The sequence below is a fragment of the Schistocerca americana genome, chromosome 6 (assembly GCF_021461395.2).
Source record: "Schistocerca americana isolate TAMUIC-IGC-003095 chromosome 6, iqSchAmer2.1, whole genome shotgun sequence".
Lineage (NCBI taxonomy): Eukaryota > Metazoa > Arthropoda > Insecta > Orthoptera > Acrididae > Schistocerca > Schistocerca americana.
The window spans coordinates 28,871,306-28,894,706 of record NC_060124.1 but is presented as its reverse complement, the minus strand read 5'-3'; the positions used below and the strand labels follow the sequence as shown (position 1 = coordinate 28,894,706).

General features: G+C 39.0%; 1 protein-coding gene across 1 annotated transcript in view; it reads right to left on the bottom strand.

Moving 5' to 3' along the window:
• LOC124619703 (dynein axonemal heavy chain 2) overlaps positions 1–23,401 on the bottom strand; it is a 1,014,172-nt gene that overhangs the window by 390,893 nt on the left and 599,878 nt on the right. The window contains 1 exon segment of the mRNA XM_047146260.1: positions 3,770–3,953. Within this exon segment, the coding sequence (XP_047002216.1) occupies positions 3,770–3,953 (184 nt within the window).

Below are 23,401 nucleotides of genomic sequence, written 5' to 3'. Positions count from 1 at the left end.
CTACTTCTAACATTTTGATATAATTCCCACTTTGTTCTAGATAATATTCTTATCTCAGTAGTCAGCCACCCAGGCTGCCTTTTACTGCTAGTACCCTGTTAAGAATGTTCTAATGGAAAGCAACTCTCAAGGAACATGAGAAATGTGTTAAGGAAAGCATTATATTTATCATCTATGTTATGAGCACTATAAACATCCTGCCACTCTTGTTTGTTAACGAGGTTTAAAAAACTCTTTATGGCCTCTGGATTAGCTTTCCTACATAGTTTGTAATTATATGTGACATTTGTTTGAGTACAAAAGTCTTTTAGTGTTAAAATTTGTGCTTCATGGTCTGAAAGGCCATTCACAGTTTTACTAACAGAATGCGTATCTAGTAACGAAGAATGAATAAAAATATTGTCTATGGGTGTGCTACTGTTCCCCTGCACCCTAGTTGAAAAAAACACAATCTGCATCAGATCATATGAGTTTAGGAGATCTATCAACATCCTTTTCCTTGCACAATCATACACAAAATTAATATTGAAGTCACCACATATAACTAATTTCTGGTACTTCCTATGACGCGAACCAAGAGCACTCTCCAGCTTGAGCAGAAATGTTCTGAAGTCAGATTTAGGGAACCTATAAACAACAACAATTAGAAGTTTAGTTTCACTAAAGTCAATTGCCCCTGCACAACATTCAAATATCTGTTCAGTGCAGTGCCATGATACATCTATGAACTCAAATGAAATACTGTTTTTTTACGTACATGGCCACTCCCCCAGTCTGCAAGAACTCCTTGAAAAACAGCCAGCTAATCTGTATCCCAGTAAAGGAAGCCATCTAGAGGAATCCTTCCTGAACAACTTCAATCAGAAACCCCTTGCCAGAGGAATCCTTCCTGAACAACTTCAATCAGAAACCCCTTGCCAGGTTCAGATTCACTGATGACATTTTCGAAATATGGACCATGGGTAAAGACACTCAATCCACATTCCTTCAGAACTTCAACACCCTCTCCACCATTAGTTTCACCTCGTCCTCCTCAGCACAACAAGCCACCTTCTTCAGTGACGATCTCCACTTCAAGGATGGCTGCATCAGTAACTCCATCCATATCACATCTATCAACCACCACCACTACCTCCACATCAACAGCTGCCATCCATTCCATATCATGAAGTCCCCTCCATACAGCCGAGCCACCAGTGGCAATCTCATCTCCAGTCACAAGCAGTCCCTCTCCAAATATAGCAAGGGTCTCACTGAGGCCTCAACAAACAGAAATTACCCACCCAACCTTTTACAGAAACAGATCTCCTACACCTTGTCTCTCCAGTCACCAACCACCTCCCACCCACCCACACACACACACACACACACACACACACACACACACACACACCATCTGGCCATGAAGGTGCACTACTCCCACAACTCAGTAGTCCCCAGGACTGGAGAAATTGAAAAGCGTTGTCTGTCAGGGTTTTGACTAACTCCCTTTGTGCCCTGAAATGAGGAATACCCAACCCACTATCCTTACCACCCTCCCACAATCGTATTCCGCTGCCCACCAAACCTATGCAAATCCTTATCCTTCTTTCTCCACCCCCAGCCCCAGCCCCTTGCCTCATGGCTCATATCCCCTAGAATAGTCCCATGTGTAAGACCTGTGCCCATGTATCCTCCCACCACCACCAACTCCAGTCTGGTCACAGGTATCTCATATTCCATCAAAGGCAGGGCTACTTGTGAAAGCAGTCAAGTGATATACAAACTAAGCTTCAAATGTGTCTACTAACAACCTGTCTGTCTGCATGAATGACCACTGACAAACTGAGGATCAACCACTTGCTGAACATGCTGCCCAACACGAAGTGTTTCACTCCAATGATTGCTTCATTCCCTGCACCATTAGGATCCTTCCTTTCTGAACTTCATAGGTGGGAACTCTCCCTGCAATATATCCTACATTCTCATAACCCTTCTGGATTTTTGGGATTCCATAAACCCTTGGTGGAACTGCAGAAAGTGGGAGGCAGTAGGAAGGGCAGCAGAGTTCCTTACCAGCTGGTTGGTGGTGTCTTTACTGTTCTTCCAATATGTGCTATCTCTGAGTAAACTATGCATTTTATCATGATTGTTGCCACATTTTTAAAAAAAATTTGTTCTTTTACAGTACACATAGTTTTACACAGTATATTGTAGTGTTCCCTGAATTTACTTTCTGATTTGAGTTTCTTGACTTCTTGTGGTTTTAACTTTTAGTAACTGAAACATACTTACATTATGATTGTGATAGTGCATGTGGATCAGTATTCGTAGATGATGCAGTTTTCAGTAATACTGCAACTGTAGTTCAACACAAATGGAACTGTTATAAATGAATATGAAGATTTCCTTCTGCAACAGTCCCCATACATTGTTCCATAAGTTTTTACAACATCTTCTAAACACTGCTTTACAACTTAGGGCACATCACATAAGAGTGCATATGTCAGTTTTACAGCAAAGGGGTTCCGAATTCTACCAACATGGTAGAACCCTTTTATGGGATGACCTAAATCCAGAAAAGAGCAAAATCAGTGATGATCAACATCTATTCCATACCAATACTGACATATGGTACAGAAGCATGCACCTTCAAAATGAGAGAGTTTTCATCTCTCCGGACATCAAAAATGAAATTCATTAGATCAATCATCCAGAATATCAAGATGGATAAGTTTAGGAATGAGGAGGTGAAGAATAGTGGTATGAGCATGTAATGAGGTTGGAGCATACAAGAAGAGCCCAAATAAATTTTGAAAGAGAGGTGAAGGACAATGTCTTTTAAGGACACACAGAACCTGTTCAATGGACCTGATCATGATTATGTCACTACCAGAGAAAGGACATGGATGATCTCTCAGTGACAGGTTTATATGAACAGAAGGAAATGGAAGAGACTGATTAACAGTATCCATGAAACTGTAATAGTACAGTGACGATAATGATGGTAATCATATGAACACCAAACTCAAGTGGGATCAGAAAGTTTTGAAATTTGAACTATAATAGTTGGTACTCATACAGTACACAAAAGATGCACTGAACACAGTAGATACACAAGGTTCTTACAGCTCAACAAAATGGTTGTGCCAGAGCACTAAATTATCACCAGTCACTCTATGCTGTATGATAATGTCAAAATTCTGGTGTCAACGTCATCTTTCTGGGACTCAGTAGCCAAAGATGCAGCTGAAATTTGTCTGGAAAAGAATTTAATTAATAGAGATCCTATTTTTGGCTCTGATAAATCAAGGAATACTGCACCTCTCTTAAGAAACATGCTAAGACATCGGTAAAGTGAAGTTCATAATGATACATCAATATCCTAGCATAGATTGACCACACTACCACAGATTCAATTTATGCATACTTCTTTCCCACCAATCAATGGCCATGAAACTTGTGTGCCTGTGTCACGATGCGTTGGTTTAAAAGAGCAGTGTGAGTGATGTGTCCTCAGTATGTTGGCTCACACTGAAGACAGGTGACACGTAAATGGCTGAACAATTAGAAGAAGAAATTTAATGGATATATCACTGCCCAACGAAAACATAAGGATGCATGCTTTGCATACTGTTTACCCAATTTCCCACTCTGAAAATGTTCTTTCTCACATGCAGTAACATATTTTTATTAAAAAAATATAAACATTATTCATTTCATAAATATCTCATTGGAACTGTCATAAACAAAACACTCCCTAAAGAGAGTAATGAAGAAGTCATCTCACCAATGTATTTCGGCTCTTCATCAAAATCAGATAACTGCTGGGTCAGCATGGAGCCATAAATTCGAATGATTTGAGGTGTGCTCGGGAAAGTCATATTTATAAGATTAAACCGACTCATCAAGCGGTTAGAAATAGTATTGCGACCACCACCAGGAGGACCCATTGCTGCCATTAACTGCATGTCCTATAAGAAAATAAATTTATACATCAGCCACAGAAGCATTGTTCTTTCATAAACTGATCGGCTAAGTGTAAACAGCTAAAAAAGAAACATAATCACAGAACTAGTCAAACCTTTTTAAAGGAGTACAGATACATATTTATGGACACAACATTATGAAACCTGAACAATACTCACTGACTGAAATGAAAACATAAACACATTTATATAAGAGTACTGATAAATGAAACATGGTATGAAAGTGTTATGTAATAAAAAAAATGCTCAAATCAGTAGAACAAAAGCAAGTTCATTTTGCTGGCACACATCATCAAGCAAATAATGAATTATTTATAGCAATTTTCTATTGGGGGGCGGGATAAAGGGGGCGGGGGGCGGGAAGATACGAGCTGTGTATGTACTTTGTATCAGCTGCTGTAAGTGAGTAGTGAAAGGTGGAACCAATTATGCATATTTTTCACCTTTAATCATAACAAACTAATTATCTTCTATTATTGTTTGAGTTGAATAATATCCACTTCTTTCAAATAACAATAAACTTTTATTATATTTGTATGATTAAAATTAATGTCTGACTTGAGTGGTGACTAAGGTCATACAGAAACTAGAAGATTTAAATAAATTCCCATTATATGAGGATTATTTCAAAAGTTCTGCATACTGTAAGACAGAATTGAAGCAAATAATTTATTTTACGAAATACCTCTATAAGCCCTCAATATAATCTTCATTCTTGGTTATGACAGCTTCCCAATGTATTGGCAACTTTTGTATTCAAGACATGGCATCTACATTGTTAAGCTACCTGATTACTTGGGTCAGCTCACTGGAAGCTTCATCAATTGTATCAAAACATTTTCCACTTAGTAGTTTCTTCAATTTGAGAGATAAACCAAAGTCTGGTGGACTCATACCAGGACTGTATGGAGGATGGGGAAGTATTTTTCTCATCCATGTTTGTCAAGTGTTTCTCTCACTGGTAGGGCAATATGTGGTTATCAGTTATCGTGGAAAATGAGATCACGTGCTGAAAGTATGTCAGGCCTTCTTCAACAAATTTTCGGGTGCAAACATTTTGCAGAACAGCTTCTAGTATGTGCTTCTTACAGATGCTCCCTGGTGCCATACACAAAGATCATCATGAGTTTCACCCTTAACTAAAGATGGCAGAATTTTTTTGGGCGTGGAGAGTCACAACTTTTTCACTGTGATGACTGAGACTTCAGTTTGTCTCAAAATCTCATATCCAGATTTCATCAAGCACAACTGTCCTTTTCAGAAAGTGTTCACCTTCTGTTCAATAATGCCGAAGAAGAATGAGATTTTCACTCTGCAGCAGAGTGTGCCTGATATGAAACTTCCTGGCAGATTAAAACTGTGTGCTGGACCGAGACTCAAACGCGGGACCTTTGCCTTATGCGAGCAAGGGCACTACCAACTGCGCTAACAAAGCACGACTCATGACCCATCCTCACAGCTTCAATTCTGCCAGTACCTCATTTCCTACCTTCCAAACTTCACTGAAGCTCTTCTGCAAACCATGCAGAACTAACACTCCTGGAAGAAAGGATATTGCGGAGACATGGCTTAGCCACAGCCTGGGGGATGTTTCCAGAATGAGATTTTCACTCTGCAGTGGAGCGTGCGCTGATATGAAACTTCCTGGCAGTTTAAACTGTGTGCCAGACCGAGACTCAAACTCGAGACCTTTGCCTGTCGCAGTCAAGTGCTCTACCAACTGAGCTACACAAGCATGACTCACAACCCATCCTCACTGGTGGGCCAGAGTATAGAGGTGTCAATGAATACTACAGAATGGACACCACCAGCTTCATCCCCATAGGCCCTAATGAATAGTTCTAACACTCTAGTATGAAAAGTCTATGGAGAGTAATACAAATAGTAACTTCTGTTCAATACAGAACCAGACAACAAAAGGGACTGACTAACTACTCACACATGCAGTCCACTCTTTAATTCATTGTGCATGGCAAACTAAAAATGGGCTTGACTATTTATATTATGGTCAAGCCAGCCATTATAAGAAAATTATACAAATCCAACCATGTTATCACCAGGAGATAAATACTACTATCAGAGCACAGAAAAGGTGAATATGCTCCTGTTTATGAGATTCTCATTGAAAAGTGGGGTTCAGCTGTTTCATTCTACCTGCCTCAGCACCTTTAAAAATGTTCCCAAAAAATTTAGTCATGCAAACACATTCACATTCTTTTTAACATACAATTCACCTGTCATTCCCACAGACTCCCCTAACTGTAACTCACACACACTCACTAGTCCATCACTGTTAAGTCACTCTCAACCATCCATTTCCACTTGCCCGTTCTCACTCATTCCTTCAGCCCAACTCATTGTCTTTATCCCTTTGTGTCTCTCTAGCTGATGCTGTCTCCTGTCTAACAGCCATAGTGTCCTTCATTCTCTCCTGTACTATTGTTTCCTCTCACTATCACTGTCTCCCTCTTGCTGTTATTATCTCATTCATTTGTTCCCACTGCTCCTGTCTCTTCTCACTGTCACAATCTCTCTCTTGCTCTTGTCACTGTCATAGACTATGTCTCTCATGATCACTGATTCTCATCCACTTCCACTTTCTCCTTCTCTTTATTCCTCTCCCAATGGCAGTGTCTCCTTCACTCTTTCCTTAGCACTATTCTGTCGCTGTCAACTAGGCTGCACCGTCACTGTGCCCCTCTCTTTCTCTCACACTGCATTGTCTCCTTTGCTCTTTGTATAACACAACCACTGTCTGCTATCTTCCACTATTTATTCTCTGTCTCTTTCCCACTACCACAGCTCTTTCAACATAAAAAGTGCAAATATTTTTGGATGGAAAAATTTTTGAGAACAATTTTAAAGGTGATGAGTAAGGTAGAATGAGACAGCTGATACCACTCTTTTCAGTCAGTGTCTTTTTAAACTTCACACCTATACAAATATGCACAAAACGGTACTGCAGTGACAAAAAATTGACTAAAAGGGGTCTTACCATGCCTAAAAAAACCTAAAATGACTGCCAAAAATTATATATACCTGGAAAGGCTGCAATCTCAGTAAAATACTTCTAATAATACTTTTACTCATTTTAGATACAAATCATGAGCTGGATGTTCTGATGAACTGTGATCAATGAGCAAAGTGTAAAGAAAAAATCCAAAGCAAATAACTTTGTGTGAACCTTACATTATGCATCATTATTTTTATTTACATGTGCCAAAGTATATAAATAGACTGTCAACGCACACTCCGTTGCAGAGTGAAAATCTCATTCTGGAGACATCCTCCAGGCTGTGGCTAAGGCATGTCTCCACAATATCCTTTCTTCCAGGAGTGCTAGTTCTGGATGGTTTGCAGAAGAGCTTCTGTGAAGTTTAGAAGGTAGGAGACGAGGTACTGGCAGAACTGAAGCTGTGAGGATGAGTCATGAGTTGTGCTTGGGTAGCTCAGTTGGTAGAGCACTTGTCCGCAAAAGGCAAAGGTCCCGGGTTCGAGTCTCGGGCCAGCACACAGTTTTAATCCATCAGGAGGTTTCATATCAGCGCACACTCTGCTGCAGAGTGAAAATCTCATTCTCGAAACATCCCCTAGGCTGTGGCTAAGCCATGTCTCCGCAATATCCTTTCTTCCAGGAGTGCTAGTTCTGCAAGCTTCTGTGAAGTTTGGAAGGTAGGAGACGAGGTACTGGCAGAATTGAAGCTGTGAGGACGGATCACGAGTCATGCTTGAGTAGCTCAGTTGGTAGAGCACTTGCCCGCGAAAGGCAAAGGTCCTGAGTGAAGTCACGGTCCAGCACACAGTTTTAATCTGTCAGGAAATTTCGTTATTATTTGTTTACATGTGCCAAAGTATATAAACATATCAAAGTATATAAATAGACTGTCAAAACTTTACTAGCCCATAGAATTCATTTTATATAAGCAGTACACATTGCTGTATCTGGGAAAAGAGGGAGCTAGTGCAAAAGTACTCCTGTTGGAGCACAAAAAAGGCTAGTATGTCCCTCTTTTAAAGACTCTGACAAAATAGCAGAGATCCATTGCCTCAATATTCATTCTGCCTTCCTCACCAAAAATTTTAGCATATAAACTCATTCACACATTTTAGTGCTGAAAGAGAATGGCAGAGAGCCTGTAATGGTGGAACAGAGAGGAGACAGTGGGAGTGGGAGAGAAAGAGAGAGGAGACAGTGATGGTTGGAGAAAGTGTCAGTGAAAGAGAAAGAGAGATGGACAAAGACAATAGCAGTTGCAGCCAAAGAGACAGGAGATATTTATGGTCTGTGAAAGAGAGTGCCAGCAATAAAGAGAGATGGATGAAAATAGAAGCAGTTGGAGCAAATGAGAGAGTAGACAGAGGAAATGAACAATACAGATGAGTGTAGATCATGCATGGGCTTGGGGGGTCTGGACCCTCCCAGATTGGTGAACTTTAACCATGTAGGTGCAGAGCACATGCACTTTTGGCCTAAATTTTGAACACATTGGTATAGTGGAAAAAATAAATAGGAACCCCAAGAATTTTTGAGTTTCCGAGGTATGGTGGAGACAGTGACAGTGGAAAATAAAGTCAAAAGGAGACAGTGTAAGCGAGATAGAAGGCAGTAGCAGTGGGATATACTGTAAATCAATGGGATAAAATGGAAATGTGGGAGAGAGACACATCCAGGTTGTGGTAGTGAAAGAGGGATGCAGAGTATGAAGGCTTAACTACAAAGACAGAGTAGGTAAAAAGATTTAAAATGATGTGTTAAAAGAGCACGAATATGTTTGCATGCCGAAATGTTTGTTGAGAGAGGCGGAACAAGGACTGAAGCAAATTGGTCCTAACTTTTCTGTCAAAGTCTTTTAAAGAGGAACATATTCACATTTTTTGCCTTCTGACAGGAGCATTTTTTAGCTGGTAAATTATAAACCTTTCTCACAGTTCAACCTACTTATTAGTACGAATCGTATCAAAATCTTTACAGTAGTTCCTGAGATTGGCCTGAACATACAGACAGAAGCAAGCTGGGGACTTCAATTTATGTATGTAGGTATTATTCTTCTTTCCTGTCAGCCTCTCTTGGTCAACTCTTGTTGCTTCGACCCCGATGGTATTAGGTTGCGAGGCCTGAGGGTGTCTTTCATTCTCATTTTCTTTTCTAACACATGGCTGTTAACCGAACGGCTCCCGGTATAAGGAGACCAACCTTACCAAGTGCCCATGGCCAGTAAGGGACAGATGAGCAGGTAAGGAAGGGGCACCCCTTGTGCCAGGGATGAGAAATTGTCCCTAAAGGCAGAGAAACCATTAACACGGTAAAATGGCAGAAGGATGTAGAAGGGAACAGGAAACCACTGCATTAACGATCCCATACAGGATTCCCAAATAGAAACATGGCTATGTCCAATTCAAAATTTTCTGGAGTTTCAATTCCCTCATTCAGATCTCTGGGGGTTGATGTCTTGGGCAAGGCTGTAAGGAGTAAAGGAATAAAAGAACAGATGAGAATTGGAACATGGAATGTCAGAACCCTATTAAAAGCTGGGAAACTAGAAGAGGTTAAGATGCTGATGGAAAAGTCACAGCTGGACATATTAGGAATCTGTGAAACAAGATGGGGCAGTAATGGTGATTTTATGTCATGGGATGATCATTCACAATGGTAGTGCTCGAACAGAAAGAAATGGCGTCGCTATAATTTTGAGAGGAAAATGGAAGAACAAAGTGTTGAACACACACCATTGCAGTGATAGGATAATGATGATTAAAACTGAAGCACAACCCATGGATTTGTGTGTAATTGCAGCTTACTTATCAACAACAATAGCAAGGATGAGGACATAGAAGTAGTATATGAGCAAATTGATGACTTAATGAAACTGGTTAAAAAAAAGGACAATCTTATCATAACTGATGATTTCAATGCATCAACTGGTGAAGATAACAAAGGCTTATGGAATGGCAAGTTTGGGCTAGGAAACATGAATGCTAGAGGAGTAAGGTTGCTAGATTTCTGAGAACAGAATAAGATGATAGTCACCAACACGTGTTTTGAAATGCCCAAGAAAAGAAGATATACATGGAAAAGTCCAGCAGATGGCAAAATGTATCAGGTATATTATATCCTAGTCAAGAAGAAATTTATGAATCAAATAAAGTCTACACACACATACCGTGGATATGATATAGACAGTGACCATGTTCTAGTGATAGCAGACTATAGTAGCAGATTTAAGAAATATAAAATAACTAACCAACACAGATGGTTTGGAGAAAAACTTAAGGAAAAGTAAATAGCTGCAGACATGAAAGAATTGACTGATAACCTGATAGGTAACAGGGAAGCATGCGAAGGATTCAAAGAGACCATAGAAGTAGCCACTAAAGAACTAGTAGGATTAAGGAAACTAGCACCAAGGAAACCATGGATGACCAAGGAAATACTAGACCTTGCTGAAGAACGAAACAGGCTGAGGAAAAATGATTTCAATAAGTACGAAAGAATAAAAAATGCAATTACACAGAAATGTAGATTTGAAAAAGAAAAGTGGTTGCACGACAAACATAAGAAAATTCAACAAGATCTAAGTGGAGGTCAAATTGATAGAGCCTAATCTAAAATTAAATCAATGCAGATAAAGCCAAGAACAAAAACAAATATGGTCAAGAATAAAAACGGTGACCTACTTTTCAAATTAGAGGATGTATGTGAAAGATGGAAAGAGTATATTGAGGAACTATATGAAGGAGAAGATATTGCTAATGAGGGGGAAATTCTGGAAGAAGAAAGCAGTGTGGATATCGACATGATAAGGCTACCCATATTTAAAGAGGAATTCCACAGTGCCTTGAATGATCTAAGTAATGGCAAAGTGACAGCCACAGATAACATCCCAGCAGAAATACTGAAGGAAAATGGAGAATCAACAAAAGAGTACTTATATAAAGTTATTAAAGGGTACTATGAAAATGGAAAAGAACTACCTACAGATTTGCTTAATGGCAAAACAGTAATAATCATTATAAAAAAAATACAAATAAAAATAAAAAAATTAAAAAAATGCTCTGGACCGTGAGAACTATAGAACTATCTCCTTACTATCCCACACTTCCAAAATAATGTTAAACATAATAAAAAATCTAATAAAAAAGAAAATTGAGGCAAACCTAGGAGAAGACCAATTTGGTTGCAGATCCAGAAAAGGAACTAGAGAGGCAATACTAGCTCTGAGGATGGTATTAGAAAGACGAATTGGAGTTAATAGGAAAACCTACTTGACCTTTATAGATTTCCAAAAGCATTTGACATGGTTAATTGGAAATTGTTATTCCGAACAATGAAGGAAATAAATCTCGAATGGAAGGACAGAAGATTAATCTGGAACCTGTATAAAAGGCAGGAAGCAGAAATAGAAGTGAATGGTGTGAAGAAGAAAGCAAAAATAAGGAGGAGAGTAAGGCAAGGATGCCCATCATTACCATATCTGTTCAACTTATTTATTGAAAAAACTATTGAAAAATTGAAAAGGATAACCAAAGAAATTAAAATTAATGGGGAACAAAAACACTGTATCCGTTTCACAGATGATATAGTAGTACTTGCTGACTCAGTAAAGGAAATGGAGTTTATGTTACTAAAATTAGCCAAAATCCTAAGAGAATTTAATCTAAAAATAAATAAGAAGAAAACAAAAACTATGGTAGTAGGGAAGACAAAAGAAAATGGTAAAGTTAATATTAAACTAGAAGATGATGTTCTAGAGCAGGTTGAGAACTTCTATTATTTGGGGAGCACAATCACTGAAGACAATAAATGTATCACAGATATAAAGAGAAGAATAGTGTTGGCAAAGCAAGCTTTCCAAAATACAAGGAATTTACTAACAGACAATCATATAAGCCTAGAGAGTAGGAAAAAGTTTGCCAAAACTTTTGTCTGGGGCGTCTTAACATACGGATGTGAAGCGTGGACTCTGGGAAAGGCAGGGAAAAAGAGACTGGAAGCAATGGAAATGTGGATATGAAGAAGAATGATGAAAACAAGATGGGTAGATAGAAAAAGTAATGAACAGGTCTTAAGAGAAGTGAATGAGAACAGAACACTGCTAAATTATATAGGAACAAGAAAATAAAAAATAATGTTCAGTCTTGATCACGTTATGTCTGTTTTAATGAGTAACCGGTTTCGGTTTTTTCTATAAAACCATCATCAGACCCATTGGTCCCTTGGGTTGGTAGGTGGAGCTCTCCTTGCTGCTGTGCAGTCAACTGCAGTTGACTGCACAGCAGCAAGGAGAGCTCCACCTACCAACCCAAGGGACCAATGGGTCTGATGATGGTTTTATAGAAAAAACCGAAACCGGTTACTCATTAAAACAGACATAACGTGATCAAGACTGAACTTTAATCTAAATATAACAATTTATTGATCACTGCATTCCAAAAATGTTTACCAAAATTGAAAAAATAATGGGGCACATAATGAGACACAACGAGTTCCTAAAGAATGTAGTTCAAGGAAAAGTTTCAGGGAAAAAACCAAGAGGCAGGCCAAGATCAACATATTTTAATAACATCAAAGAAGATATGGGGATAAAATTGTATGAAGAATTGAAGAGGATGACAATGGAGAGAGGGACGTGGCTAAATCGACAAGGCGTAGCCTTTAGTTTATGATGATGTATTATAATTTGATATGTGTAAATTGGCATATATCTGATGAACTTTATATTTAAATGTTGTAGGTATTTGAACTGAATGTGGAAAACAAAAGAAAAGGTAATGCTCAAAATGAGACTTGAACTTTTCCTTCAAATACATTCTTTAGGAAGTGGTTGTGTCTCATTATGTGCCCCATCATTTTTTATTTTCTTCTTCCTATATAATTTAGCAGTGTTCTGTTCTGGCTACTGACAGTGCCATAAAGCTCATTACAAACTGTCATTAAGTGACTTTACTTTACTTTGTTACTTTAATGAATTTATGCAGTTTGGTGAACTTCAAAGTCATGCTTCTCCAGTATTTTTGAGAGTTTGCTTTGAACTACTTGGGGAGATTGATATTTGAATTCAATAAATAAATAAATAAAAATATCTCCTTGCAGTGAAGTCCCCTCGTGAGCTGCTCCTGAGAGAACCTGCTATTATTCTGTTTTCATTAGTTTTGTAAAAGCCTATCAGCTGCTGAAACAAACAAGCATTTTTCAATTTCTGATGACACATTACACACATTATTGCCTCATCTACTAAGCACAGTCCCACCATTTGCAACAGTATTTCATCTGTCCAGATACCTAGCCTTGCAGTTGTTTCAAAGGCAGCTATAAATATCTTCATATCTTCAGTTGTTTTGCCCAAAAAGGGATAATCAGAATGGCCACAGCTTGAGCTGACTCCTTGAGTACCTGTGAGTTATCCTTTTTAACTTCATTTGTTTTGTTAAAGTTGAAACATGTCCTGTGAGGAAACACTCTGTGTATCTGACTCTGACATTGCAAAACCCTTTACCCACCAAAATATAACAAACGAAATACACTTAATAAGTAAACAAGCAGAGCCACTGCCATCATTGTAGAATAGCAACAAAAATGTTCTCAACCTTTGCATCTTGACTCTAAAAACTGCTGTGCATAACATCCGTAGTGCAGGCACATACTACATTTAACAGGTGCTGACAGAGTGAAAGGTGAGCTGTGGCCTGACAAATTGCACTGTGTGCATCTTAATGACGGCATGCCAGAATAATATGCTCTCGTATTACCTCCGAAATGAGGAAGGTCAGCATGCTCCTCAGCCTTCACAAACAGCACCTTTAAATTCCTGTGGTAAGAAATTCTTTTATTCATAAGTTACATGACAGAATCAAAGCTTGATGAGCAATCAGTATCCATGGGCAGCCATGGCTGCTGGAGTGTACCTGTGTCAGAAGTTGCCCTCAAGAAAGTCGGCATATAGCAATTGCGGCTGGTGGCGTTGTGCTGCAGTCAGAACAATGGAAGAATGCTGATGCACAATAGTGGTGGCTACTGGTGATGGACAATAAAAGGCAGCTCTGCCTGCCATCCTGGTTCCATAGTGGTGGTGTAAAGCCCACCAGAGTAAGAAGGGTCAGACAGAGCCTGCAACATGGCTGACGAAGATGGAATGCATCCATTATGGTTGATGGACAGCAACAATATAGGCCAGAATGGGGTGGAGGACAGTGACAGCGCAGGAGGGCAGTTAAAAAGCCCAGGTTTGAACCCACAGCTCACCAGGAAGGTGAGTCAATGGGTGCATCTACTGCATGAAAGTGCCAAACTGACTATATAAAGATATAGCTCAGGCAGGGGCTCACTATTATTAACATTGAAGTCTGTCTGCAGTGGCTACCTGCTTCATCTTGGACTGCATGCTGTTTTCTTCTCTTCCTTATAGGCTCTGGAGTCGACTGCATTACCGGCCATACTGTGCACAGCTGAATGCTACTGAGACTGAGGGTCAAATGACGTGGTACATTTCTGAGCTAGGCTGGCTAGTGTTTCCACAATGGCACTGCTGTTGGCTTGTAAGCTGTAACAGGCATCGATGGCTGGGCATCACTGTTGGCCAACTATCAGTTCATTTGCGCTGGTTTTCCTGTCTTTCCAGTTCCTTTAGAAGCCCTGCTGGTGCTGTAGAGTCACAACTTCAGATTTCAGAGAAGCTGTCTTGCTTCTTCACATATGGAATAAGTGTTCTTTTATACTTAATATTCACTGTTGTGCCATAGCACTTAGGAACTGAGCTGACATGTGCTTCCCTCCACATGATGTCGTTCTGCTGAATCAATGCAGGAGCAGGTCGTTATCTCAGGAAAAGCTGTGGTGCAACATTTTTTCTACCTATTTTAGATGATCATCTCAATCTTGTGCATGTTTCAGGCCTAATTCTACTCTATTTTCTAGTTTGTCCATTCTCTCATTTCATTCAGAATCCAAATCAAGAAGTTTATCATCTAAGTTAGCAAATCATTCATCCATCACAGAAAGTCTGTCATCTATTTGACAACATATTTAGTCTATTTTGGACAATCCATTATCTATTTAAGAACAAGTTTTATTTCCCTAAATCCTCATTTCCATCTATGAGAGCCATTGCTGTTAACCTCCTCACAAATAATGATTTTTGAGTTACAGGATTGGCGTTGACATTAGGTACAAAGGCTCTAATAGTAGGTGATCTATTTTTTCCCAAATTGCTCATAAACCAATGAAGTTCACTAAATAATATCAATGTCTAAACAGGAATTAGCCTAACAAATTCACTATACAAATTGCCAATTACCTAACCAGGTCACTGTATTAATTAAAATTAAAAGTCCACTACCCAATATAGAGTATCTTATTTAAACAGAACACACCATGTTTTGACAAAGTGAACCCTCATTAGAGTTCATAAAGGCTGCATCCACTGCTCGTCTGTAGAGATTACTTGCTCTTGATCAGCACTGGAAGCCAATTGCAATTGAAAATGATTGCTCCCAATGTGTGTAACTACTGACTGTGAACACTAGGTGCCAATCACCACTACACACTCAATGTGTTCTCTATCACTGCTGTCCCAAACTATTCCTCTCAGAAAACAATATTCATACCCATCAAGCAAATAGTGTAAGCATAGTTTCTGTATTTACACAATGGAGAAAAGAACAGCAATCGATCACGAAATCTATTTTTTTTTTTATTCATTTATTTATTTTTTTTAAATTTTTTATAAGCGGATCTAGATTTCATTCATTACATAGTCATCTTCATTGCATATGACAGCAGCTGATGTTTGTCCAAACTGTAACATACCAAACAATATTGGTTGCTATAGAGCGTACATAACTCTAACATACACTATGTGATCAAAAGTGTCCAGACACCCCCAAAAACATACATTTTTCATATTCTGTGCATTGTGTTGCCACCTACTGCCAGGTACTCTATATCAGCGACCTCAGTAGTCATTAGACATCGTGAGAGAGTAGAATGGGGTGCTCCGCGGAACTCCAGGACTTCGAACGTGGTCAGGTGATTGGGTGTCAGTTGTGTCATACGTCTGTACGCGAGATTTCCACACTCCTAAATATCCCTAGGTCCACTGTTTCCGATGTGATAGTGAAATGGAAACAACACAAAAGTGTACAGGCCAACCTCCTCTGTTGACTGACAGAGACCACTGCAAGTTGAAGAGGGTCATAATGTGTATAATAGGGAGTCACCTATCCAGACCATCACAAAGAAATTCCAAACTGCACCAGGATCCACTGTAAGTACTAAGACAGTTAGGTGTGAGGTGAGAAAACTTGGATTTCATGGTCGAGAGGTTGCTCATAAGCCACGCACGTCATGCCAGTAAATGTCAAACGACGCCTAGGTTCATGTAAGGAGTGAAAACATTGGACGATAGTGGAAAAATGTATGGAGTGTCTTTTCACAGTACACAAAGTGGCGATCCGATGGCAGTGTGTGGGTACATGGTGAATGCCCGGTGAACATCATTTACCAATGTACGTAGTGCCAACAGTAAAATTCAGAGGCACTGGTATTATGATGTGGTCGTGTTTTTCATGGAGGGGGCTTTTAGTTTTGCATGGCGCTATCACAGCATAGGCTTAAATTGATGTTTTAAGCACCTTTTTGCTTCCCACTGTTGAAGAGCAATTCAGGAATGACAATTGCATCTTTCAACATGATTGAGCAACTGTTCATAATGCATGGCCTGTGGCGAAGTTGTGACACGACAATAACATTCCTGTAATGGACTGGCCTGCACAGAGTCCTGACCTGAATCCTGTAGAACACCTTTGAAATGTTTTGGAATGCCAACTTCAAGCCAGGCCTCACCGACCAACATTGATAACTCTCCTCAGTGAAGCACCAATGAAGAATCTGTTGACATTCCCCAAGAAACATTCCAGCATCAGACTGAACGTATGCCTGTGAGAGTGCAAGCTGTTATCAAGGCTAAAAGTGTGCCAACACCATACTGAATTCCAGCATTACCGATGGAGGGCGCCACAAACTTGTAAGTCATTTTCAGCCAGGTGCCCGGATACTTTTGATCACATAGCGTAAACTGAAGCCGTTGCTCACATCCTGTTCAACTATGTAACCAATGGTTTCAGGTTATGTTACACTTCTGTATGCCCTATACCAACCAATATCTTTTGTTACTTGACACTTTGGATTAATGTCATCGGTTGTTATATGCAATGAAGATGTCTACATAATGGTGTAAATCTAGATCTGCTGCTGCTGGGGGGGGGGGGGGGGGGGGACGATCATGATCAACTGCTGTTCTTTTCTCCACTGTAAACATGTGATTCAACAATTGCTGTGCACAAGGGGATGATATGGATTCCAATCTACTCCTAAATTTGTTGCCAACTTTCAACTTCTGCTTCTTGATCACTCAAAATTACATTCAGTTCCCCAAAAATCTTCTTTGTATTTAATACTGACCATTAAATATTCCAGAACAATAATTATTATTGTTTGCTCTTGCTGTTAAATGTCTCCTCTTGTGTGGTACTGTTGCTATGATAAATATACTCTTACGTTGTCTGTGAATGTGTTATTAATTACACTGGTGTCCAGAATTAAAGCAACAAACAGAAATTTTGCAAAGATGCTTTTATTTTGCCACAAAACAGTGTAAACATGTGATAGTAAAGTAAAAACAATGCAAAGAATTAAGAACATACACAACTGCGATATGCATAACAGTGGACAAAATCGTTTTTTTTTTTTTTTTTTTTTTTTTTTTTTTTTTTTTTTTTTTTTTTTTTTTGTGCGACCTGCCCTGGCAACAATACAAGCCTGACAATGTGGAGGGATGCTGTGAATGGTGTCATCAATCTCATGTTGAGGCAGTAACACCTATTCTTCCTGCAGAGCAGCTCGCAGTCTTGGAGAGCGGTTGGTGGACGCTGACATGATGGAAGCCATCTACCTAGTGCATCCCATATATGCTCAATGGGATTAAAATCAGGAGAGCAAGCAGACCATGCCATGTGTGCAATATCTTCCATTTCCAAGAAAACATCAACCACCCATGCTCTCTGAGGTTGGGCATTATCGTCTATCAAGTCTGGGCCCACAGCACCTTGCAGCAACTGCATGTAAGGTCCCAAGATCTCATAACGATACCTGACAGCAGTTAAACCTTCCTGATTTACCAGCACAATTTCAGCAAGAGGTGTTTGAATGGTAAACATAATCCCTGTTCACACCATTAGGAATCCTCCTCGATATTGGTCTCTTTCCACGATATTGAAATGGTGTATCACATTCCCTCTAGATATGAATCCATCAAGAATTACTCTTGAGACTAAATTGGGACTCATCTGTGTAAACGACATTGGGCCATTGAACAACCACCCAGGTGACATGTTGATGACTCCACTCTAGACATTCCCTTCTGTCAAGATGCGTCAGAGGTAGACATACAGCAGGTCTCCCGACACTAAAGGCCACTCTGCTGAAGCCTTCTGCATAACGTTTACATTGATACAACATGTTCAGTGGAAGCTGCAAGCCCACATGCCAGATGCCGTGCATTACTAAGGCAGTACTGTCGTGCCCTTACAGCCAAATGATGGTCCTCTCTTGTGAAGTTGCACGTGGTCAGCCCTGCCCTGGTCTTTGAGATACAGTTTCGGTCTCTATAAACTGTTGCAACATCCAAGGAACAACAGAACGATTCACACTAAGCCATCAGCCACATCAGCTTGTGAATGTCCTGCTGCTGTTCTTTCTATGGTCCTCCACTGCAGAGAATCTGGTAGGTATCTTCTCTGTGACAGACTTCACCATCTGTGACTGTGTACACAGCAATTGTGGATGTGGGACCACCCGGCAAACACTACCTTGTTTCATAGGTGCACTGACGACGTCATTGGCATGGCTCTCCATTGACCAGAATGCCATCTTCCATGCAGAGCAAGATTGTATGAAGATCTGGTTGACAGTCTCTACAAGTACATCATGAATTAGACACAATATGGGGAAATAAAAGTTTATAGCTTTAATTTTGGACACCAGGGTATTTTAAAACTGTTTGAAGTTTCAATTACAAAGCATATGACACCTTCTTGAAACATTAAGTAAACTGACCTCTCATCAATGCTGACTCGACATCAGTTTGAAATATTATGCATATAACTCATGCATCACTAAATCATGGTACTTTAATTTAAATATCACTTTTAAATAGCCTGTTAAATCACTTTAGAAAGGAAGTGCTTAGTCCGGTGTTCAGTTTTGTAATAAATTTAAAATGCTCATAAAGTCTTCAATTCTTTTTAAGTTGTACAGTTGCTCAATCTTCATTACTGTCTGCAGCACTTAAAGTGCATAGCAACATAGTCCAAATTTCTTAACTTCTTACAGATTTAATCTTCCCTGCCACAGTCACCAAGTGAAAGGTGGCGAACAAATTATGGATAGCAAAGAGCAGATTCATAATCAAAGTGATGCATGTTTGCTTTTCAATAAGACTTTTCTTCTTTCTGATTTTCCAAAAACTGTGTAATATTTGTCCATTTTCAATTCCTACACCTTTCTTTATTATATTCCTTGGATTTTTACACATTCACTTTTCAGCATGTAGCCATGTGACAGCAGGTGGCACCAAAATCATGCAAATAATATATTAACTACAGGCTTTTCCTATAGGCATGGAAGATATGAACTGTTTATGTAATCCATATCAGGACCTGCAAGTGAATAGTGAAAGGTGGCACCAATCCCACAATTGCTCTCCTTTAATTGTATACATTAGTTTATCTTCTATTATTGTATGAGTGGAATAATTTCCACCTTTTTCAAACAATGATTAACTTTTATTCCATTTGTCTGACTTGAGCCAAAACTAACCTCACACTGAAACCAAAAGTTTTACATAAATTCTCGTTTTACGTATTTCTTGGCATTTTTAACTGGCTCCTCTACCATTTTTCATGTAATAGAGTGCTCTGAGGCCCTCATTGGCACTGTGTATGGTGCTGGTAGCTCCATGCTGCAGCTGCTGACGAACTCCATACACCACATGCTGCCTAAGAAATACTTCAAACAAATACAGTAGTAAAACACAAACCAAAAATTTGAACATGTGCAGGATATCATCTGCATACAAATAACATAGCCTTGGACTACTTTGCTTCATAATCAGAACTATAACAAGACTGCTTGTCTACACAATGTGTGCAGACAATTTTGCAACTCTAAATGTTTACGATAAAATTTTGGAAAATAATTCACTCAAATTCTGTATCCTCACAGAAGCAATTTATCTACCTTTGCTTTCTCTCTGCCAAAACCAGTACCATTTTTTCTTTCTTATTTCAGCCATAAGCAGTTTCAGTAAGCTATACCCATTTTCATTTGGTTATATGTTTACATATCATATGTGTTGCCTTAGGTCTTACTGTCTTCACTCTTTTTACAACTCTAATGTTAGTCAGGTGTAACCCAATGAATAACTAAGTTCAGAGAGGATTTGACTCTTCAGGGTTTCCCTCAGATCTGCTCAATATATGGCTCCTGGATCTGCTCCTGGATCACATTTTGTGAATTCCACAGTATTTTTTCAAGGTAGTTGCTCAGTGTCATCAAGAGGTGATTGCTGGTTACTATGGACAAGTAGCAATTTCTGGTATCACACTGCAACAGTCTTCTTTGAAAGTCATGCATGTGAGATTGAGTTGCTCACAGTCAGATGACAGTAATGTGTCCAGAGCCCCTTAGAGTGAGCCAAGCTGTGGCCTTCTATTTTTTTATGAACTTATTTATTGGTGCTGCTGCCGAAATGTCGTTGTGCCTGAGAGCCAAACCAAAACTGGTAACTACGTAGAAATATTGAGGCATTTGCAAAACAAGTTCTAGTGGCAGACTTAAGAGCCATACATTGGAAATCATAGAGATTTATATTCATGATCCTACAATATAAAGATGGTAATTTTATGAATAAAGCCATCTAAATTCCTTAATAAGTTTCTTTACTATGCCATATCAGCTGGTCTTCATCAGATATCTGAAATTACGATTAATGCAAAATAAAGACCGAGGCATTTGTTACATAAAATCAAGCTACAAAATACTAACAATTAAAACTTAAGAAATATTTATTAAAGTTCTCCCACCAAAAACTTAGAACTTACAAAGAAATGTTCAATGTCAGTCATAAAACTCTACACCTACTCTAGGCATCAAATAAAACCTTGGCTCACAAAATCATACAAAACTGCAGATTCTGGCCACCAGGCAAGTTGGAATTGCTGTCAAAAAAATATTTTAATTTAATAAACAGATGATTTTAATCTTTATAACCTGCTTTACTATTTTACATACTGTAGTAAATTGTTTGGTTAACAAGGGAAAGGCCTCACACATGACCAACCAATTTGGCTTGTGTACCACCTAAAATTAAAGCCTCTAAGATTTTTTTTCAATACCCCTCTCCCCCCCCCCCCCCCTTTTCACAAAAAATGCTCAGTTTTCAGTTACCTACTGATCCTGTCAATTTTAAGTTGATTGCTCTTAAAGTGGAGAGGGCAGTACAGAGCCAAAATATCCCCACTTTTTAGGAAACCACTCCTAAAGATTTGACAGACTCAAGAGATAGTTGAAAACTGAGCATTTTTCGTCATCACAAATGCATATTTTATATCTAAAAACAAAGATGATGTGACTTACCAAACGAAAGCGCTGACACGTCGATAGACACACAAACAAACACAAACATACACACAAAATTCAAGCTTTCGCAACAAATTGTTGCCTTATCAGGAAAGAGGGAAGGAGAGGGAAAGACGAAAGGACGTGGGTTTTAAGGGAGAGGGTAAGGAGTCATTCAAATCCCGGGAGCGGAAAGACTTACCTTAGAGGGAAAAAAGGACGGGTATACACTCGCGAGTGTATACCCGAAAGGATGTGGGTTTTAAGGGAGAGGGTAAGGAGTCATTCCAATCCCGGGAGCGGAAAGACTTACCTTAGAGGGGAAAAAGGACGGGTATACACTCGCGAGTGTATACCCGTCCTTTTTTCCCCCTAAGCTAAGTCTTTCCGCTCCAGGGATTGGAATGACTCCTTACCCTCTCCCTTAAAACCCACATCCTTTCGTCTTTCCCTCTCCTTCCCTCTTTCCTGATGAGGCAACAGTTTGTTGTGAAAGCTTGAATTTTGTGTGTATGTTTGTGTTTGTTTGTGTGTCTATCGACGTGCCAGCACTTTCGTTTGGTAGGTCACATCATCTTTGTTTTTAGATATATTTTTCCCATGTGGAATGTTTCCCTCTATTAATTCAGACGCATATTTTATTAGAAACAGAGGAGAGATACTTTTATGACTGCCACTTACACACACATAAGGTAAACACTGTTCAATGACAGTGTCAGTGCCATAGCGTCCAAGGCAACTAACTGGTTGGTGAGAAGATAACCTGTGCTAGATTCCCAAATGCATTCTGCAGTTGTTCCCTCCACCACAGTACTGGAACTGGTGTGAATAGGAGGATTAATAAGGTAATTATATCTGTAAGGCTTAAACTGAACAGTATTACCATTTGGGTCCCTAAGCAGCAGTCATAAAAGTTTCATTCCTAGATTTCTAGGGCAATATTTGTTTGGGGACACTATATATGATGATGATAATTGCTCAGTTTTGAATTAACTATTAGTTTTGAGTTAATTACACTTCACAAACTGTTGGGGAGATTACTGAGCCAAAATATCTTAGGTGGTACACAAGTGACCTGCCAAATACAAGCTGAATCAATTGGACGTGCCTGAGGTCATCCTCCCTTCTACATTTTATTTCATGGGGTATAGTTTTACATTTATTGGACAGATGTAATAATAACAGATAGAAATACTTTTATAATCACAAGATCATGCTAATGTAAACTGTATCTGATACAAAATTCATGTGGCTGTTGTACAGATATTATCATACATTCAGTGAATACTTAGTGTTAAATTTAGATGAACTCAACAAGGATTAATTGCCACCAGCTGAAAAGGATAATTATACGAGTATGCAACTATACTTGTTTGAATATTTTTTTATTATTTGAATCTGAATGTTTGTAATTTACAGATGATCTGTCTTTTTATAAGTGTGAAAGAAAAATTTGAAGGCATTGTCACCCATACAAGCACCACCTTGCAGCTACAACTGACAGCTTTTTTATGATTTTGTAAGCCAAGGTGTTAGTCATTCCCGAGTAGGTATAGGTTTCAATACTGATGCTGAACCTTGTTTTGCAAGTTCTAAGTTTTTGGTGAGTGAACTTCTATAAATATTTTTTAACTTTCAATCTTTTGTGCTTCATGTTATGTAAATGTCTGTAGCTCTTTAGGTTTCTTTAATCTTAATTACACATATCTGATAATGGCGGTAGCCAAAATGGAACAATGAAGAAATTTATTAAGCAATCTAG